Source organism: Sorex fumeus, unplaced genomic scaffold, assembly GCF_029834395.1.
Source record: "Sorex fumeus unplaced genomic scaffold, SorFum_2.1 ptg000072l, whole genome shotgun sequence".
Taxonomy (NCBI): Eukaryota; Metazoa; Chordata; class Mammalia; order Eulipotyphla; family Soricidae; genus Sorex; species Sorex fumeus.
The window spans coordinates 26,584,416-26,601,707 of NW_026606129.1; the positions used below are offsets into that span (position 1 = coordinate 26,584,416).

Below are 17,292 nucleotides of genomic sequence, written 5' to 3' on the forward strand. Positions count from 1 at the left end.
ATCTCTGAGTCACCTGCCAAAATACTTTCATCCTGAGAATGCTCCATGAAGGGCATGACAGACAGAGATGTGGGGATCCTCCCACAGACTCTGCCTGTCTCCTCAGGAGAGCATCACTCAGTTTGATTGGCAGAGATGACAGTGGTTTCCACAGTAGAAAGGGTTCTTCTACGGGTGTTTGAGGGCAGCTCTGCCAGCAATGATTTTAAGTCTTAGTGGGCTCTGGGTGTCTATCCACCTGGCTTGGTAAGTGGGCACTGGATTTCAGTAGAAGAGTACCATGAGCACAGTTGAAATTACAGGAGTATTTAATCCCCCTTGGCAGAGCCCCCTGACTCTGGCAACCACTTAAGATCTCCAGCCTATGCCATAGTTAGCTTAGTGGCTTACAATGTTCATTTCCCTCTTCAGCGTTCTAAAAAGAGTGTGGAATTAGGTCCCCAGCAGGCTGCCAGAATTGGAAAAGTAGGAATCTCTGCTACATAAGTGGTCCCTGTGTTTTTTTTTTAATTGTAATTTGGAGATGATAAAATATCAGGTTCGAAAGAGACCTGGATTCATGACTTTGAAACAGATTAACCTTCTCAAGGAAACATGCCACAAGTGCCATTTAATGAGTTTCATATAGGCCCCTCTCCTTTGCCACAGACAGTAGTGCCTGGTGCGATTGTTACTGGTGGTGGGTGTGGCTTTTTCATTTTCTTTAACAGAGAAAATGCTTCTTAGTGGTTGCTTTACATGGGTTCCACACATATCCAAGACAGAGAGAGAGAGAGAGAGACAGAGACAGAGACAGAGAGACAGAGACAGAGAGAGACAGAGATAGACAGAGAAACCTAGAATAGTGCCTAGGAAACAAAACAAAAACTACCCAACAAAGATGATACCCAGAGTGAGAGAAATGAAACCGCAGCCCAAACCAGAGAGGGTGGACACTGTTTCCACCCCTTCTTTCTAGAGGAAAGTTTGGAAACACACATGGAAAGTCTTCAAAAGTGTATATGCTTTGGTCCTAAAATTCCACTTTTAGGATTTGTCTTTAGCAAAAGTCAGTTGGGGTCATATTACACATACATATTATTTGGGGGAAAAAAAAGAGTAAAGTCGACTCTAAAATGTCAGTGTTTATCTTGTGATGTTACCATGAACCACGCCTTAGGCTATATAATTTTTAGTGACTATGGATTATTTTAGTATCTTTCAAAACTTAAATATACAAGTTAATTAAAAAAACAAGATGGTCAGGGGCTGGGAAGTGACTCAGTGGTAGAACGCTTGCCTTGTATATGTATGAGGCCCTGGGTTCAATTTCAGCTCTAAATAAAAGGGCAGGGCTGGAGAGATAGTACATTGCGAAAGGTACTGGTCTTGCGTGAGGCTGACCCAGATTTGACCCAAAGCACTATAGTCTCCTGAGCATTGCCTAATAGAGCAAAACTGAAATTTAAAAAAAAGAGAAAGAAGAAAAAAGGTGGTCAGAGGCTTAGAAAGTTCCAGATCAAATACAGATGTGTCCCTATTTCTTCCCTGGGCCTCACCAGCTTTCGCTGGAATGGGGTGTGAGCATTTTTGCTGCAAGGCTGCCAACTGGTACTTCTGCTGTCGGTCCCTCAGCACAGTGAGATGGGATCAGGGCGAGGCACACACGCTCTCTCTGCAAAAGGTGGGGAGGAGATGGCTCCCATCTTACGCCACTGCCCTCCCCAGGGAAGGCTGCAGCAGAGACCTCCTTCAGGACCTGCGGTCTGCTCTAACTCTGGCTCCTAGTACCTCAATAGCAAAGGCAAACATGAGTTGGCAGCCGAGGCAGGACAGAGGCCTCCAAGGGCTGCAAACCCAGCTTGGCACTCGGAGTGATTCCATATTCACTACCCCCAGCGCTGCCTATGCTGGAGGACCCAGCAGGGCTTGGCTCTCTTTAGTAGGTGTCTCTCTGGTTCCCTTGGACACTTAAGAGCAATAGATTTGACTCTAAGGAGCTTTTCACTGAGCCTGGCAAGCTACCCGTGATGTATTCGATATGCCAAACACAGTAACAACAAAGGTCTCCAATGGAGACGTTACTGGGCCCGCTGGAGCAAATCGATGAACAATGGGAGGACAGTGACAGTGACAGATTTCCTTTTAAAATCTTTTTGGCATTAGAGCCACATTTGGTAGTCCTCAGGGCTCACTTCTGGCTCGAGGGACCACATATGTACTGGGACTCTAATCCAGACTGGCCACATGCAAGGCAATACCCTATCCACTATGCTATCTGTCTGGCCCCTGGTGAGCTTTCCAAAACCACAGTAAATATAATCAATTCCACTGATTCAAAAAAGGAAGGTTAGAGGCAGGATGGCAACTTAATAAGTTAATAAATAACAGTGGCACCAAATGGCTAAACTTTATAGAGTAGTGATGACATAGGTACCATCCAAGAATATTATTTATTTTATTCTGCTTCAATTTCCCAACAGCTGTAAGAGGTAGATAAAGTGTCCCATTTATGTGTGTGTGTGTGTGTGTGTGTGTGTGTGTGTGTGTGTGGTGCTGGGGAGCTAGCTCAGGGTCTCACATATGAAAGGTAGACACTCTACCACTAAGCAACATCCCCAATTGGAGTCCATTTATAAAGATGAGATATTGAGCTTGTCCAGGATTCTGGACCATACAGAGAACTGCTGAAGTTAGGGATGAAACGTTCTAAAGGGAATGGATCAGCTCTTCAGGGAGCCCTGAAGAATGCACAAAAACGGTGAATTTATAAGAAAAGAGAAAAATCCAAGAAGATATTAAAAATATTGTTCTATGAGGGTAAATTAACCTATTTTTGAGGATAGAGAAATAATCACAGTGTCTTGTTACTAAGATGTAGAGTGAAAAAACACATGGACTTAGATTCAAACCAGAGCCCATGTTGGGTTACTTTTATAATTTATTAATTTTTACAAATATGGGTTATACTTTGTTGGAGTACATGGAGCTTAGGTTTATTGGAATCGCACTCATCACAGTGCTCCCGAGTCACTCCCATTATTTTGTCTGCTTGTAACCACTTCTACGCTCTCTTCCCCAACCAATTTGTAAGGTCTCATCCTTCTTAGACACTGAAGCTGTACTGTAAGTTAATACTGCCTTTCTCCTCTCCTTATGTCTTTGAGCAGTTTACTTTAATGCAATGTCCTTTTGTGTGAACCTGAACAGAGAATGGCTGCATTCCCCTGCTGAAGAGCTCCTGACAGAAGTTGTGATGCTCCTGTTCCAGTGCTCCCTGCCTGATCCAGTGCTTCCTGAAGTTCATAGGACTCTTTGACAATTGTTTCTCTGGACTCATTGCTGGGACTCATTGCTGTGACCACTACTGCTGATGTTGCAAAAACAACTCTTTAAATTGTGATCTGGACACCTCATTTCTTCAAGAAGCGACTAAATGACTCTGATTACCCTTGAACAGTGCAGGACTATTGGACACTTTACAACAAGCACTGCTCTGGGTTCAGGGGCGTACTGAAGTTTTACTACTACTACATATGAGACTGTTTTGTGATTGGAATTGTTCCTTTGTCTATTTCAAATTTTTGTGTTTTTGTAAACAGAAAAGGGTGAGATGTTGGAGTACACGGAGCTTAGGTTTATCGGAATCGCACTCATCACAGTGCTCCCGAGTCACTCCCATTACTTTGTCTGCTTGTAACCACTTCTATGCTCTCTTCCCCAACCAATTTGTAAGGTCTCATCCTTCTTAGACACTGAAGCTGTACTGTAAGTTAATATTGCCTTTCTCCTCCTTATGTCTTTTGAGCAGTTTACCTTAATGCAATGTCCTTTTGTATAGATACAGGAAGACAATTGATTAATATTATGCTTTATAACTTAGGATTTAATTGGCTTTGAATATTATTCACTCCTGGGCATCTGCCTTCTCAGCTGAAGCCTCAGTTGCCCTCACTTCCTAGCACTCCAAGGGCAGGGTCCCGACGTGGGACTGGATGGAACCAGGGCAAGCCTGTAAGTTATGTGCTACCCTGGCATCGCGATGGGCCAGGCCAAGGTGCCACGATTCTTAACTATAAGTTAAGAGGTTGATCATAGGCAAATGATATCATGATCCAATAGTAACGACGAGACTAGGGCCCTGCTGCTAGGAATAGGAAAGATATCTGGCCTGAGCACTGCAGTCTGAGATCGAGATGGCCCTAGGAGAGCAATTCTATAAGCTCAAAGTATTTCTTACTGTGTCCATACAAAATGATTAATATTATGTATGCTTATATGTTGGTTGGACAAGGAGAGGAGAAACACGTCCTAGAAGCAGTTTCTTGTGTGTCCTGACTAGCTTGGATGAGACTGCTTTCTCCCCTTCAAACTGTCTTCAGTAAATGATTTCAGTATATTGAGACAGTTTCCCCTTTCTCTCAGAACCCTAGCTGGTCTTAGATATGCAGATCTCAGGTGGTAGCCAGGATTGATCTTTGGGATGTGGATTCCCAGCTCTAGCCAGGCTGGTCTTTGGGATGCAAATCAAGGTGCTTGCAGCTTGTGAAAGTGCTTGTGAAAGGTTTCAGCTTGGCTTTGTATCTTCTTTCCGGAGGCCAGTATTACTGGCCTGCGGATGTAAGGAAACAATGTGAATATAAGGAAACAATGTATGGTTTGCCGCTTCAATGTTCTTTCTGTAACTCCTTTTGATGACATTGCTATATTGCGCCCTTTAGAGGTACTATGATCTATATAAGGGAGATTTCAGGGCTCTCTGGGGGGGCACGTGCATCAGAGAACCTGGGAAGATGGGGCTGAGGACAGAAGCTGAGAGAACAAAGGCGCACGTGCTTGAGGATTCCTGAGCCCTCCATGACATATATCTCTTCCATGTAATAAACGGCTGCTAAGACCAACCAGCTTGGCCTCGTTTCCTTCCTTGGCCTGACCATCGCCATCGACTTCCCTGGAGTGGGGAAGCGGCCTGACCACCGGCCTTTTTATTTTTTGTGTGTTTACACAATACTTGACAGTGTCTGGGGGTGAGGGGTCACCGCCTATGGTGCATAGGGCATCATGCAGTATCAGGGATTAAATCTGAGGTTTCTGCATGAGCTTCAACCCTTGGATCGCTTTTCCAGTCCACGTTTGAGTAAACTAATCTCTTTGATCTTCGTTACCCAGCTAGAAAATTGGGCTAATAAAACCTGCCCTGAAGATTGTTAAAAGGATGGATCATGTGGCCTAAATGGAGCATAGGTACTCAGACACTGTAGGAGCTGAAAGAATAGAAGCATTGCTATCACAATCTCCCTGTGCCTGGAGCTGGGACAATGTCTGGGCTCCGCACCTAGACTGGCTAATAAATAATGACTGATGAGAAAAGGTGAAGAAAACAACATGAAACAGGCATTTCTTTCCTATGAAGGAGTCCCTAAGAGTTAACATTAAATAAGCATATGAACTTTTATAGTATTTAATTTGTATAGCAATATTATATATCTTATAAAATAATAAGTTAATAAATTCTTTGTGAACATTCAGTATTCCTAAAAATTGATGGAACTCTAATAAAAAATAATGAAGAAGGAAATGTAATTTCCTCACCTCACAAAACATAGGCAACTTTTTGGCAAAATCCACCACTCTGGTAATTGCTGGTGTGATGATTTTTGTAAAATGGCTGAAGGCTTCCAAGTCAACCTTGCCACCTTCTGGGGCATTTACTATGGGTGCTTGTCCAATATCTTCTGGCTGAGGAGAAGAAAGAAGAGAGACTTATGTGAAGAAGGTGATGAGATCTTTATTGATCATACTTCCTAGGTGTCAGAAAATCTCTATAGAAAGGACACACTGGTTTTCAGACTGCTTTTTATTTGCCCCTAAAAGTTTAAAAACCTTAGGCATCATGATTTGCAGTATTAACTATGGGTTTCATGAATACAACATTCCAGCACCAGACCCTCCACCAGTGTCCACTTCCTCCATCAATGTCCCAGTGTCATTAGCCGTCTCCCCCTCCTCCCATAAGCCCTCATGCCCAGTTTCTTGCTGCAGTGAGCTTCTCACACTGACTTTTATTTATTTTTAGTCTTTTGGTGACCACACCAGTGATGCTCAAGGCTCACTCCTGGCTCTGCCCTCAAGGACCACACTAGGGTTTGGGGGACCATATATGGTGCCAGGGATCAAACCTGCGTTGGCTGCATGCAACACAAGAGCCCTATCGGCTCTGGCCCCTGACACTGGTTTCTAACAAACTCTGGTCTTTACATGTTTTAGTTCTTAGCAGAGAGCAGAGGCCATGTCTGGGTCATTGCTCTGACAGTGCTCAGTGAGAATGTTCAGAGGGTGGAGGAGATAGAGATAGATAGATAGATAGAGAGAGAGACAGAGACAGAGACAGAGACAGAAACACCAGGGATTTGGATTCTGCATCCTAAAGTTCACAAGGGCTGATGACCAATGGTGATGGGTGATGACCAATGTCTGAGGGGTGTCCCTCTCTGGTGTTTGTGCGGGAATGGAGCAGGAGATGTCCTATTGAAAACTACCCTGAGGATATATGCTGACTTCTGACCAGCTGCAGAGGCTTTAAGTCCATTAGAGTGGACCGGGTTGAGAGGGTCTTTTGGGCAGCTTAAAGGGAATGAAACAGTGCAAACTGGCTTCCTGCAGGATGGAATGGCCTATAGGCAATGGATCTGTGTGAACTGGCCTATTGCAGGGTGGAATGGAGGACTCAGAATTGTTCAGTGTCCCAATGCACCTCTGTGCTTTTACTTGCCTGAGAACAATTCACAGTTTCGCTGCTGCTCAAAAGCTAATGTGAGTGCATGGGCACCATCCGAAGACTTGGTTTTCATCTATTTGCTTACTTTGGGTTGAAGCAACCACATTTCTGACATAATGCAAATTTGGGGTGTGCAACATCTCAGCTTTTCAGCAGGCTTCAGGGTGCAGAAGCAAACCTGGAGTGGGTGCCTGGCCCACCCCATGGTCAGGCTCGTGTGCATAGGCTCCCAGTGTCCACAGGAGTCATCGGGCTCCTCAGCCAGCATTCACAGACCCCCAGGTGGACTCCTGTGGCTGCCCGTGCCTCCTGCCAACACACTCCTCTCATCACCCTCTCCTGTTGCTGAGATAATAATGACAACTCTTTATCAGTGAGCCTCTTGGTGTGCCTGCCTCAGTGGGTTGTCACAAAATCCCTTGTAAGTAGATGATGAGCAAACATGGGCTCAGGAGCTCCTGGGCTAACCCAGATGTCCACAGCACTCCTCTAGGTGCTCTGCATCTCCCTTAGACCCCACACACTTTTGACCAAGGGGACAGTTTTTACTCCCCTTCATACTGTCCCTGGATGAAGACTGCAGTCTCTCCAACAACAGTTTTCCTGGAATTTGTGGTCAATGGGATTAGAGGCTCAGGCTCTGCTCCATGGGAGTCAGTTGCCCGGAGTCTTGTTGAGCAGACAAACAAGTTATCCTGCAGCTGAGAGGGTTCTGAGGGCAGGTGGAAAGAGGTAGGGGCTGAGAGCACCTTGAGAAGGACTAAATGGTTCACTGGCAGAGAGGGGAGGATGACACCTGTGACAGAACTTTGGTCAGACTCTGACATCCCTAGATGTGGGCACTTCTGGAAGCACAGTGGTTACTTGGGATTATGCACCTAAGACTTTCTGATCCAGTTGGTCAGGGGTAGCCAGGAAACCTGCATTTCTAACACATTCCAGGTTATGGCAATGTGTCTGGAACACACCAGAGAGCTGTTAGAATAGAACTCACCATGTCAGTTCAGTTACTGTGGTTCTTCCCTCAGGTCCCCCCCCCCCTCTCTTTTATAGGATATAAAGCTAAAGATGACTCTTTCACTCTCATTGCCAGGGCACCGGGCTCAACAGGAACAGCCTGGACCTTCCAGGGGTGTGGTAAGGGTTGTGGTTACAACCTATATTACATAATAGACTCTGGCAGCACTGAACCTTTTTTGGATTATCCAGTAGGTCCTTCTGTTTATTTTGCATTTTTGTTGCTTGTTGTAGGGGCAGTGAGTGGAAGGGAAGAAACCTCATTTCTGTCATGTTGTAATATCAGTGATGATGTTTTGGGGCAACTGTTGGCATGGCAAGCTCATGGAAGGGTACTGGTCTGCTCTCTTTCTGGGCAGATGGAATTGATGGAATAAACCACACAAATAGTTTCCTTGTCTCTCTATTTCTCTCTCTCTCTCACACAGACTGAGCCAAAGAAAAAGGGACACTTGCTCCTATTTTGGGCACTGCTAACCCCAACCCCTAAATCCTGGCTATTTCAACAGGTCTTCAAAATTGCTCTTATCCTGAAAATGAGGCTCATCTCACTTGCCTTGTTTCTTTTACAACCCTGTTATGAACCTAACAAAACAAATGCTAGCCCATATATGAAAAGGTGGGATTTCTATGTATAACACACATGAAAAGATATGGAGAGACATTGAGTCTATATATGAACATTTAAAAAAAACAAATTAACATAAAAATTATACTAGAATAATAGAATAAGATGTAGCAATGAGGTTTTGTCTTAGATAAACCCAAACTTTTTTTTTTGCTTTTTGGGTCACGCCTGATGATGTACAGGGGTTACTCCTGGCTCATACACTCAGGTATTACTCCTGGCGGTGCTCGGGGGACCATGCAGGATGCTGGGAATCGAACCCGGGTTGGCTGCATGCAAAGCAAACACCCTACCCACTGTGCTATCACTCCAGCCCCCCCCAACTTTTTTTTGAATGCTAATAGAATCTGATTATAGTTAGATGACATTTTGTGTCCTTTAAAATCCTGGCAGGTAAATTCCTGAGTGCAGAGTCAGGAATAACCCCTGAGCATCACTGGGTATGACCCAAAAAGTAAAAAAAAATCCTGGCAGGTGAGAACAGATTAAAAAAAAACTGTGGTACATCTACACAATGGAATACTATGCAGCTGTTAAGAAAGATGAAGCTGGGGCTGGAGCGATAGCACAGCAGGTAGGGCATTTGTTTTGCACGCGGACAACCCGAGTTCAATTCCCAGCATCCCATATGGTCTCCCAAGCGCTGCTAGGAGTAATTTCTGAGTGCATGAGCAATGAGTAATTCCTGTGCATTGCCGGGTGTGACCCAAAAAGCAAAAATAAATTTAATAAATAAAATAAAAACGTAATAAAAAGAAATTTATTTTATATAAAAAAAAGAAAGATGAAGCCATGAAATTTGCTTATAAGTGGATGGACATGAAGAGTACCATGCTAAGTGAAATGAGTCAGAAAGAGAGAGGTCAAACAGAATTTCATTTATGGAATATAAAATAACATAGCATGGCAAAGCCTGTCAAGCTACCCGTGATGTACTGGATATGCCAAACACAGTAACAACAAATCTCATGATGGAGATGTTACTGGGCCCCCTAGAGCAAATCGATGAACAATGGGAGGACAGTGATAGTGAAAATAACCTAATTGACTAACACACAAGGACAGTAGACACAAGGGCCAGGAAAATTGGTCCACGGCTGGAAGCCTGCTCCATGAGCTGGGGGAGAAGGCAGCTGGGATGGAGAAGGAATCACTAAGTCAATGATGGTTGGAGGGATTGCTTGGGTTGGGAGAAGTGTGCTAAAAGTAGATAAAGGACCAAACATGACGGCCTCTCATATCTGTATTGATGTTAATTTCCATCCATTCCAAAGAGTACACAGAAATGGCAAATAGTACTAAGAAATAGATGCATAACACTGCTAATCATCAAGAAAATGCAAATAAAAACTATAATGAGCTGTTACTTCATACCTGTTGGAATGATTAGCATCAAGTGGACAATAATTGTGAGGAAATGAACAGAAAATCCTAATCCAGTTACTCTGGGTAACTATATGAAAACTCCTTAAAAAGTAAAAAATAAATCTACCACAGCACTGTAGCACAGTTCTCCCGTTGTTCATTGATTTGCTCGAGCGGGCACCAGTAATGTCTCCATTGTGAGACTTGTGGTTACTGTATTTGGCATATTGAATATGCCACAGGGAGCTTGCCAGGCTCTACTGAGTGGGTGGGATACTCTCAGTAGCTTGCCGGGTTCTCTGAGAGGGATGGAGAAATCAAAGCCAGGTCAGCCGCGTGCAAGGCAAACACCCTATCTGCTGTGCTATCGCTTCAGCCCAAATCTACCATACTCTCCAGAGTTCACTTTCTTTTTACACACCCAAAGGAAATAAAACTAGGATTCCTGTGAAATATCTCACCCCTTGTTTATCACAATTATTCACAATAATCAAGACATGAATCTAACCCAAATGCCCATCAATGAATGAGTGGACAGAAGAGATGTGCTGTTAGGGATCTGGAGATAGTACATTGGTGAAGCACATGCCTAGCTTGATTCCTTGCACTACATTGTCCACTGAACACTGATGGATATGGCCCTCAGCACCATTTGGATATCCAATCCTGGGTAGTAGCACATCCTGGTCCCTTACAGTCCCTTACATTAAAACAATGGCTCAGTTGGCTGAGAATCTGTGGTGGGATCTGAGACCTCCTGAGGAACACTGGAGAGCCTCCACGTAAAATAGATGTGCTATGTAGACACTGTGAGGTATCATTTATCCTCAGAAAAAGGACATCCTGTCAATTGTGACAATGTGGATCGATCTTGAAGGCACATTATGCTAAGTGAGATAAGTTAGAGGAAGATAAAATCTGTTTATCACTGAAAAAGGCAAACCCGTGAAAACAAACCCAGAGAGTAGAACGATAACTACCAGGGGATATGGGGAGGTGGTGGTGGGGGAGGAAAGAATAATGGTGTTTAAGGGAATAGACTTGTAGCAAGCAGTAATTAAGCCAGACATCTAATGCATAGCATAATGAATATAGACAATAATATTATACTATAATTGTGTAATATATCACTACAATGGAAATAATATTACAAAACATAAACATAACAAAGTAACATCCTGTAGAGATTAGATTTATATAATGTTGTTACTGTGTCTGGCATATAATATAATATATAAATTATATAATGTTATGTATGTAAAATTTAATTTTAATTAAAATTAAACACCAAATGTAGCAAACTGAAAAGTCTTTTTATTGCTGCTGAGAAAATAAGTGTCAGGGTAGAAAAAATGCTTTCAAAATCTTATGTTTTAAATGGCAAATATAACTGCTAGAAGTAAAATTATATGTAAAATAAAATCCATTTCATCATTACCATTAATCTATACAATATATTATGGTTACTAGGAAATACACACACACACACACACACACACACACACACAACCTCCTATGATTGACTGAAGTTAACACACAAGGTATGAGAAATTAAGGTTGAGCAATGCAATATTATTTTTTGACATCCCCGAAGATCCTCCCTCCCTCCCTCCCTCCCTCCCTCCCTCCCTCCCTCCCTCCCTCCCTTCCTTCCATCCCTGCCTTCCTTTTTTCCTTCCTTCCTCCCTCTGGAAACTGAATCTAGTATCTCGTACTTGCTCTCTACTGTTGAGCCACATCCCTGCCTCCTGAAGATGTTTTACCTATAAGGACAATATATCACTTAAAAGTATTTGAAAGATATTAAAATAAAGAGGATGATTAATATTTTATATCAGTCAAACATTTGGGATATCTTATTGCAGTCAGTAGCCCTGTAATCTACTACATATAGTACACATTCTTGCACAAACACAAAAAGGCTTCTGAACCTGGGCTCAAACTCAGATACCGATGATAAACCTCCATCTCTTAGATTCACCAGTGCGGATTGTGGAGAAAGCTTGGTTTTTATTCCCTTTTTGCCTCTAGAGATCAAACTGTCTTAACTTGCTCATGAATATCATTCCATCTCTCATTTTGACTTTCTTCCATCTTACCTGTCCTAAATGGAGCTCCTGAACAGCCCCGATCACCTCTTCTTGTCTCCTCTCCAATATCCCTCACACTTTTTGGGCCAGGGGCTGCTTTCTTCCTGGAATTTTTCTCCTTCAAAGTACCACTTCTATATCTCACATCTGTCTCTTCCAAATCCCACCCAATACAAATTGTTTTCTCCATAATATCTTCCCCCCAAAAAACACTGTCCTCCAGTTGTTCATCAATTTGCTCGAGCGGGCCCAGTAATGTCTCCATTTTGAGACTTGTTACTGTGTTTGGCATATTGAATACATCACGGGTAGCTTGCCAGGCTTTGCTGTGTGGGTGAGATACTCTCAATAGTTTTCTAGGCTCTCTGAGAGGGGTGGAGGAATCGAACCCGGCTCGGTCGGGCTGGCTGCACACAAGGCAAACGCCCTACCACTGTGCTATCGCTCCAGCCCAATATATATTTTCCCAGATGTTTTCAATTTGAACTGATATGTAATTCATTTGATCTCACATAATGGCCTAACAGCATCATTTCTATGGCATTTAGGCATTTATCACTATCATTTTTAAAAATGGTAGGTAGGGGTCAGAGCAATAGTACAGAAGGTGGGTTGCTTGTCTTGCATGTGGTCAACCTGGGTGGATCCCTGTTATCCCATATGCACATATACTCAACCAATCATTATTGAGCATATTATGGGTTCATTAGTCCCATGCTGAGGTTTTAGCACAAACAATGTGTCCTCTAGGAACTTCCACTGTAGTGAGAGATAATAGAGGAAAGGTGCACACATGGAAGAACTTATTTGTGGTGAGATGGGAGATGATGAGGTAGTACATGGTGGATAGGAATTGGGGTGGCCATCAAGGCTCATTTGAGAAATGATGTGTGAGTTCTGACATAAAAAAAGTCAATCAGGGAAGTTTCCATTAATTCAAAAGGAAAACATGTAAGCCAGAAGGAAACACAAGCACAAAGGCTAGGCCTAGAAAAGAGTCACTGATGGATAGATCCCAAAGATGACAGGAGTAAAGGACACGGAGAGGCAAGGGTTCTGTGAGAGTCATATTGAGAAGAGGGAGTGAGTCTAAATGCAATGCAATATTGCTAAAGGATTTTACCCAGGGTTGGTGATAATTTGCAGAGAAGGGACATCAGATGAAGAAACAGGCAGAGGTTTGGGCGAGAGGTGGAGTGGGCTGGACTATAGGGTGGTAGCAGATATAGACAAGAATGGAAGCACTTGAGATGCATTAGCTGAGATAGGGAGTTCTGACCCATTGGATGTGGGGTGAGGGACAGGAAGAAACCCAATTATTCCAATTAAACATGGCATGGAAGTGTGGGAGACATCCCAATGAGAGATGCAGGTGTGTGTGCAGGTGGGGGAATTCTCCCTGGCTCAGCACTAGAGGAGGCTAGCATTCCACTAATTATGCCTAACCGGCTTTCTGCTTTTTTTGATCAGTACTGTTCAAGGGGAGTGTGAAATGCTGCCAGCTGATTCCTTTGTAAGCAGCTGGCTCAGAGCTGAGGACTTCTTGGCAGCACTACCTGCAGTTTCATGACACCTGTAGAATGAGGAAGGTCTAGTGAGACTCTTCCATTTCTCTTCTTGGTCATAGATTGGTTGTTTTTCTTTCATCTTTGTAAGACAACCAGGAAGACCTGGACAAATGATGATTAAATTTCAACACTTACTTCAATGACTTTGATATTATTGTAAGAGCCACTTTGATATTATTACAACTGAGATTTAGAGAAATGCCCAAAGTCACATAACTAAAAAGCAACAGGTAAGCACTGAACTCTAGCTTCAATTTCTATGCACAAAATGAGTAGATGCTGATACTAGCTTCTGATACAACTGTAATGATTTTGGGAGCTATAGAAGAAACCTTCCTGACTTGACTGCTCTTGTCCTGTGGTGGGTAAGCAGACCACAAAAAGCCTTTCTTATTTGACCCTCTGCTAGTGATACTTCTCTGAGGCCACCATAGTCAAGAATGTATGAAATCAGACAGCAAATAGGCCAGGGAAAAAGAAGGGTTGGTCTGCCCTCTTTCTAGTGGTAATTTGATAATTTGATAATTGGAGGGAGATCCATTCAAAGTCATACCTTACTGTGAACTATAGGAGCAGAAAAAGACAGCACAATGTCATGGACAAAACTGTTGTCAGCATGGGGTTTACTCCAAACCCAAATCCCCCTCTACCCCTGGGAGGAGAGATGCTATTTTCCCAGGGACCAGATACTCCTTGTTCCCTTCATAATTCACCTCTACTTTTTATCATCACTGTCAGCACACATAAATTTTTGGTGGTTAAACTGGCACTTCTGTACCATCAGAGATGTGAGTAGATTGGAGAAAACTAGAAAATTGCATGTTTTCAACGTATTTGAATGTTGTTTTAAAAAAAGGTCTTAGAATTATCTGTTAATGATTCTCATTTCTCAGACCCAAACATAAATTTGAAGGTCAGGACAAACCACCATCCTCTATTTCTGACTTCCGTCTTGGTCTCAGAGTGAAAAATGATTAAGTTTTATTCTATTTGGGGAGTAAGTGACTTACCCATTCCAGATGAATGGAATACTTTTAGCTTTATGACAATCTATAATTTTTAATCCCCGATGATATGTTACCATACTATTATTAACATAATAGACCTCCTCAAACCCTTTTTCAGAACAAGTTGAGACATCATCACATAAAAATAAATGAAACAATATGTGTAGTGGTGTTAGAAGCCAAGAAGACAAAACTACCAGCCACATGGGAGATGCCAATCCTAATGTACCAATGTAGAAAAGTCTGTTTGGACATGATACCATTTGACAAAGTTGTATTTATTGTAGGATTCTTAATGTTTTTGCAGGAATAACACACTACTCAAAAGAGTACAATTTTCATCTTGACAATAAATACTGATTTAAAGTCATCCATCTGCCAGGAATATGTATAAATATACAAACTGGCTGAGATACAGGGCTTAACTGTACTGTCTCTAAGGCTGACATAGATACTCTGCTTAACACATATTTATTGAGTTAAAATTTGGTTTTCTACTGCTGTGTAACAAACTTTCCCAACCTTAGTAACTCAGCACAATTTTTTTTAATCACCTCTGATTACAGGGGACTGATAGGTTTGGTTGAATTGAACCCACTTATATCACTTCTATAACTTAATGGAGGCAGAGGTTGGTGTCACCCAAAGGTTTCTTTACTCATATTTTTGTTATCTGGACTGGTTGGAAATCTCCCTGTGTGTTGCCATCACATGACTTCCCTGGGATTCCTTAAAACATGATGGTCTCGGGTACTTAGATTTATATATTTGACAGCTGGATTCCCTCACAGAAACTACTCTATTCCTCTTCTAAGAAAACCAAAGGGAAACTGCAAGACTTTTTAGGACTCAGCTTTTGAAGTCATTCAACCATTACTTCTCTCAAAATTCATAATTTTTGGTTTGATTTTGGACCATACCTGGATATCCAAAGATTACTGTGCTCAGAGATTATTCCTGACTCTGTTCTCAGGGATCACTTCTGGTGGTACTTGAGGGACCATATGCAGTGCCGGGGATGAACCCAGAGTCAGCCTCAAGATAGGCAAGTTCCCTACATGTTATACTATCTCTTTAGCCCCCAAATGCATAATTTAAAGGAATCACAGCCTAGTCCAGATTCAAAGGGAGGGAGAAATAAACTAGACTGTTTTTGGGAGAGAATGGTTGTATAAACTGGGGAAAGATTTTAATGGGAGTCATCCTAGTGAAAAGATGTCACAGGTTTCAACTACATACATGTTTAACATTGAAGTTGACAATGTGGACTGGATAGTGCTTCTCCCCAAAAGATGCAGGGATGGTCCCAGGCATACACAGGGACTGACTAGGAGAAATTAAATTTTTCTTTGAGTCACCATGAAACACACAGTTACAAAGTTACAAAGCTTTTCACGATCAGGTTTCATTCATAAAATGATCCAACACCCATCCCTTCACCAGTGTCTATTTCTCACCACCAGTGATCCCAGTTTCCCTCCCAGTGATCCCAGTTTCCCTCCCACCATCTCCCTTCTCCCAATCTGCCTCTATGTCAAGTACTTTCCTTCTCTCTCTCTCTCTCTCTCTCTCTCTCTCTCTCTCTCTCTCTCCCTCCCAGGGAGAAATTAATTTAATTATAGAGACGGATGGGACAGTGGAGATTGTCTGATCTGCCATAGCACTAAGAAAGAATGGCTTGAGGAGGTGGTTGTTCTTGTTTTTGGATCACAGCTGGCTAAAATCAGGGATAACTCTGTGTTCTGTGCTCAGGGATCACTTTTGGGTACCCTATGGCATACTTGGGATTGAGCTCAGGTTGGCAGCATGAAAGGCAAGCATCTTATCACTGTTCTATCTCTCCGTTTCCCAGTTCTTTGTATTTGGATCAAGCATCACAATATCTATATTCCATCCATCCATCCATCCATCCATCCATCCATCCATCCATCCATATCCATCCAACCATCCATCCATCCATCCATTTTGGGCCTCCCCAGTAGTGCTCATGAGGCTGGGGGACACTCCTTGATATGATAGTCTTGATGGTTAGATGCTGGGACCTGGCAATGTAGTACTGTATGTATTTAGTAGTGCTGGGACCCACCAGGATTATATTTAGAAGTGTCTAGGTACATATAGTGTTAGGGATTAAATCTGAGAACTCACATCTGCCAGGCTTGGTGATCTAGCCCTTTAAGATATCTTTCCAGACCCAGAGAGTGACAATTTCTTGACCATATCAAGGATTCATAAAATATACTTGTCATTTAACACAGAGAGAGAGGATATTGGTGGAAAAAAAACAGTTGCTCTGTAAATCAGTCAGATACCCAAAGAAAAATTTCATGCATGGATAAACTCATAGGCTGGAGAGAAAATTAGCCAAAATCATACTGTTTTTAGTTTCTGTTAAAGATAATTGCAGTGATGAAATTACCAAGAGTTTCTGAATATAAGGTACAGATCTTACTGGGTTTAATTTACAGAAACTATGCTATCTTTATTGAAGAGACTATGAAGCATGAAGATATTTGAATATACTTCCCCTTATAAAGTTAGATTCCTAGCTTTCTAGATGTGACTACTGGTTTCTTGGAGACACTTTCTGATCACTGTGTTTAGAAAAGGGAAGTTTTTCCTCACTTCCCATCATGATCCTGATTTCCCTTATTCCACTATTTGTATTTATCCTACATGTTTAACCCTTACTCTGTGTTTTCCCATTCCTGGAACAGGGTTTTATTGCCTCCCAGCAGGCAATTTTTTTTTGTTGCTTAAAATTAAAAAAAATTTTTTTCTAGGCAAGAGAACAAATTTTTCGAATTAGGCAAGAAGTACCTTAGTGACCAATGAGATGGATTTAATTAGACTACAATCC

The 17,292-nt window shown here is 42.3% G+C and overlaps 1 protein-coding gene across 7 annotated transcripts in view; it reads right to left on the reverse strand.

The window, feature by feature from the left end:
* The window catches only part of THRB (thyroid hormone receptor beta), a 441,166-nt gene that overhangs the window by 10,872 nt on the left and 413,002 nt on the right, over positions 1-17,292 (reverse strand). For all 7 annotated transcript variants that reach the window (XM_056129151.1, XM_056129152.1, XM_056129154.1 and 4 more), the window contains one exon: positions 5,572-5,718. In XM_056129151.1, coding sequence (XP_055985126.1) covers positions 5,572-5,718 — 147 coding nt within the window. The remainder of the gene's footprint in view (positions 1-5,571; positions 5,719-17,292) is intronic.